The sequence below is a fragment of the Aplysia californica genome, unplaced genomic scaffold, assembly GCF_000002075.1.
Source record: "Aplysia californica isolate F4 #8 unplaced genomic scaffold, AplCal3.0 scaffold00571, whole genome shotgun sequence".
In the NCBI taxonomy this organism is placed as follows: domain Eukaryota; kingdom Metazoa; phylum Mollusca; class Gastropoda; order Aplysiida; family Aplysiidae; genus Aplysia; species Aplysia californica.
Window position 1 is genome coordinate 190,923 of NW_004797841.1, and position 4,641 is coordinate 195,563.

Here is a 4,641-nt window from a genome sequence, read left to right on the forward strand (position 1 = left end):
AAACATATTAACAAGATAAGAAACAGAATTCATTAAACATATTCACACAAGATTTAAAATAGAATTCATTAAACATATTCACAACATTAAAAACAGCATTCACTCAACATATTCACAACATTAAAAACAGCATTCACTCAGCATTTGTGTCAAGATGTGGAATCAGGTCTCGTCAAAATAACTAAATCTGAGAAACAGGCATTTCTCTTTCAGTTGGAAATTTTTATCAAATTTTTAGTTTTTGGCTTAACTTCTTTTATGTCCATATAAAAACACATCTTTCCATTGAATTTTACTGAAAAATATTGATTAAAGTCACAATTTTAAAATATTTTTATCGCTAATCTCACCACTGAAACCAGGCAATCTCACTTCCTTCACTACCAAATAAAATAGATATTTATTTCATTGGAGGCAAGGCAAATAAATCAGCTTTCCGATGATATCAGTAACTCCAAATACCCAAATATTGACAAGCGCCTGATTTTACCACATCGTGACACATATCTACAAGATTAAAAACACAATTTACTAAACATATTCACAAAATTAAAAAACATTATTCCAACAGTGCTGTCAGAAATTCATGACTCAACTTATCCTCAAACATCTATTTAACAGGTAAATCAACGTCACACAAAGCTTTACACAAACAGCAGTTGTCTGGACTTAATCATATTTTCTCACAGGCTACATTTTTTAAAACTTTTCTTCATAGATTTAGAGAAAATATTACAAATCTCCTTCACGCGGAATATGGGATTGTTCACAGCACTTTCCACATATGTGGCCTACGTCACAGCTCACCAATGACACTTTTTTCTTGCAAACATGTTACAAGAAATGAATTTTATAGTGAACACGTTTTTTGCACTAAATGTTCTCTAAACATGCCTTCAATAGGCATAACGTTGCAATTAGAAAAGAAAAAAAACAGACTTGCTTTTAAAAGCAATAATTTTGCCCCAGCTGTAAACCTTTTTAAATATGTAGAAACCACCCATTTGGATGGATTTTTTAATTAGCATTTATTAAGGAATTTTCTAGAATACAGTTAGCAGGTGTTTACAAAAATATTGATCTGCTAGAACGATCTGATAGAAGTCATTGTTCAAAAGCTGGAGATTTTATGTTCGATAGTTGAGGAAATATTTGTCAATAAGTTGCGCCATGAATTTTTTTCCACACTATAAACATACTTGCAAGATTTAAAAATGGATTTAGCTGAACATATTTACAAGATTAAAAAGTCACAAAAATTTTTATGGAATTCACTGAATATAAAGATTAAAAACGGAATTCATTGAACACATTCACGGAATTCATTGAACACATTCATAAGAACAAAAAAAACGAAAGAAATATAGTAAAATTTGTTAAATCGGCTTGACTCACCACCCCTTTGTTCCATCTTCAGTGAGCAAGAATTTAAGGAGGGGAAAAACTTTTTTCCATCAGGATATAAATTTGAAAGTTCACGTGTGTGTGTGTGTATGTGAGAATGTGTGTATTGTGTGTATATGTGTGTGTGTTTGCGCATGCGAATGTTCATGTGTGCATGCGTGCATGCATGTGTGCTCACGAGAAGGTACAAAATGCACATTGTTACAATATTGCTGCATACATTGAGAAAAAAAGGTCACAGGCACCCCAGGTTTGACAAAATTGCATAGTAACAACAAATGCTAGCTTGGGTAGAATTATTTTAAAGTGTTTTCTCCAAACCAAACAGTTAATTGTGAAGTCATACTTTACATACTTCAGCCATAATGGAATGTAACCATTTTGTAATTCCCCCTCAATATTTTTCCATTTTTTGAATGAAAAAAAAGTGTTGGCCTACTATAATGGCTATCAAACTGAAACTGCCACTTTTTGATAATGTATAAAATCTAGTCTTTTGAGTCTTTACACTTTTCCTTTCACATGAATAATACAAAGTATTCTGAAAAGTAGGTCATGTTATAAAAATAATTTTTGGTATTTCAATCAGTGTTCACAGCACCAATATTAAGAAATACAAAATTGGCATTTCTTTTCGACCACGTGGATGATTTTTTCCATTCTCAGTTTTGTAACAAAGCGTTTAAGTCTTTATTTATCAAAAACCACAACAATATTTGATCATTGCTACCCAAGAAAAAAACTAGCGGATGATATTCTTCACTATTGTCCTGAGCACAGTGCGCGCGCGCGCACACACACACACACACACACACACACACACACACACACACACACACACACAGAGTACACACAGCAGTTACAGATCATGTTCTTCACAAAAGGGTGGTTTAAAAAAAACCTTGTAGCTCACATTTCTTTTCACCCTCGTCCAAGAAGGCTTGGTGTAAATCTTTGCTACCAGAAGATCAGGGGTGCGGCTGAAAGACAGCAGTAAGAAGGAGCCAAGGAGTATCAGTAGAAAGGCTGCAAAAAGAGTAAAGAGCCCAGTGGAAGGGGCAAAGGAGGTGAGGGGGTGGGAGAAGAAAGTGCAGACGAAAGCAGACAACAGAATATTGCAAGAGAGAAGGTAAGAAGGTGACAATTTAAAAGAACAAAATTTTTCGGTCGCTACCCAGGATTCGAACCCGGGACCTTCGAACGAAGGGCAAACACCTTATCCTCTAAACCTTGAGAGACCCCTGTGCCGGACTGCCTACTGGCGAGCTTATACTTAACTTAGGAATGTTAACAGTGCCGTTAGTCAGGCTGGGCACAAGTGCACTTGGTGAACCTTCGGTCTCAATTCTTCCTGGGCGAGGTGTGGAAATGGAGTACCTGCAGCTGTGAAGGGGATGAGTCGTACACATAGGTAGACTCGGGGGCGGGTACCATAAGTGCCGAGTGTGTGCTGTATAGGTCGGACACACGTGTGGCCGACGTTCCTTGTGACGTCCCATGTGATGACTGAATGTTGTTTGGCCGAGCGACCAACACTTTGGCTTCAGTAACTGGTGGCTGAAACACTGTCTTGTCACCCTCCGTCTCCTCCACACCTCTCTGTGTGCAATTCGGTTCAAAGCACGGACCTGCGTCTGCACATTGCATTTCTTTATTCTCCTTATAGCTAACCTTGAGGTGCTTGGGTGCAGCAGTCAGATGTTCTGTGGGCGGATGTTCTGTGGACGGATGTTCTGTGGGCGGATGTTCTGTGGTCGGATGTTCTGTGGGCGGATGTTCTGTGGTCAGATGTCCTGTGGTCAGATGTCCTGTGGGCGGATGTTCTGTGGTCGGATGTTCTGTGGACAGATGTCCTGTGGGCGGATGTTCTGTGGGCGGATGTTCTGTGGACAGATGTTCTGTGGGCGGATGTTCTGTGGTCAGATGTCCTGTGGGCGGATGTTCTGTGGACAGATGTTCTGTGGACAGATGTTCTGTGGACAGATGTTCTGTGGGCGGATGTTCTGTGGACAGATGTTCTTTTTGCAGATCTTTAGAACGCACGAATGTGGTAACATCTGCTAACCACAAAAGCTTGCTATATGGACGAGGGGGTGCTTTTTCATTTTTCTGCAAAACTTCCTTCTCATATTTTTGGAAGACGTGAAACAGCTTGGAAGTGCCTGGGTTGTCTGTTGAAACCTGTGCAGGATGTCTCTCCTTGATCATTGGTTCGTCACCTGGCACCTGGCTCACACTACTGTCGGAACTGTCCTCCTGCCTAGTTGGCTCACCAGTGGATGGCACCTGGCTAACACAACTGTCGGAACTGTCCTCCTGCCTAGTTGGCTCACCAGTGGATGGCACCTGGCTCACACAACTGTCGGAACTGTCAGATCTGCCTTCCTGCTTCATTTCAACGCTGTTCATCGCAACGTTACTTCCCATCTGTCTCTTGATCTGTGGGAAAAAATGTTTTGTTTTAGTAAGGTTTTACGGCGTTCGCAACTGCATAAGGTCGTATAAGTGCCGAAGACTAAAGGTGTTACAAGCGAGTACAACACAAAAAAAGAAGAAGGAAAGATCAGGGAGATAGATGTTTGATAGTAAAGAAGAAGCAAACCACACCAGAGCATCCACCAACCAACCACTACAAGACAGTAACAAACACACAAAAATAAGGAGGACAGATTTTTAATTTAAAAAAGGAGAAAATCACATCTGAGAACCCATCCACCAACCACCCTCGCAAAAACAATAACCACCATCACCCATTGTTGGGACACAGTCAGACAGAAACATTAACAACAACACCAACAACGACTACAACATCATCAACAACAACAACAACGACTACAACATCATCAACAACAACAACAACGACTACAACATCAACAACAACAACAACAACAACGACTACAACATCAACAACAACACCAACAACGACTACAACATCAACAACAATAACCACCATCACCCATTGTTGGGACACAGTCAGACAGAAACATTAACAACAACACCAACAACGACTACAACATCATCAACAACAACAACAACGACTACAACATCATCAACAACAACAACAACGACTACAACATCAACAACAACAACAACAACAACGACTACAACATCAACAACAACACCAACAACGACTACAACATCAACAACAATAACCACCATCACCCATTGTTGGGACACAGTCAGACAGAAACAACAACAACACCAACAACGACTACAACATCAACAACAATAACCACC

General features: G+C 39.7%; 1 protein-coding gene across 1 annotated transcript; it reads right to left on the reverse strand.

The window, feature by feature from the left end:
- Positions 1-2,549: 2,549 nt before the first annotated feature.
- LOC118478449 (sperm acrosomal protein FSA-ACR.1-like) lies at positions 2,550-3,917 on the reverse strand. Its single transcript, XM_035972060.1, has 2 exons — positions 3,751-3,917; positions 2,550-3,690 (listed from the first exon to the last, which is right to left on the reverse strand). The coding sequence occupies exons 1-2, from the start codon at positions 3,829-3,831 to the stop codon at positions 2,746-2,748; spliced, it is 1,026 nt and encodes a 341-aa protein (XP_035827953.1). The 5' UTR covers positions 3,832-3,917; the 3' UTR covers positions 2,550-2,745.
- Positions 3,918-4,641: the final 724 nt, after the last annotated feature.

What these genes read in the sequence shown, in the direction of transcription:
- LOC118478449 (XM_035972060.1), bottom strand. Translation starts at nt 3,831, where the DNA reads ATGGGAAGTAACGTTGCGATGAACAGCGTTGAAATGAAGCAGGAAGGC. An exon ending in CCGACAGTTGTGTGAGCCAG is followed by an intron (nt 3,691 to 3,750) that starts GTGCCATCCACT and finishes TGTGTTAGCCAG; the next exon opens with GTGCCATCCACTGGTGAGCC.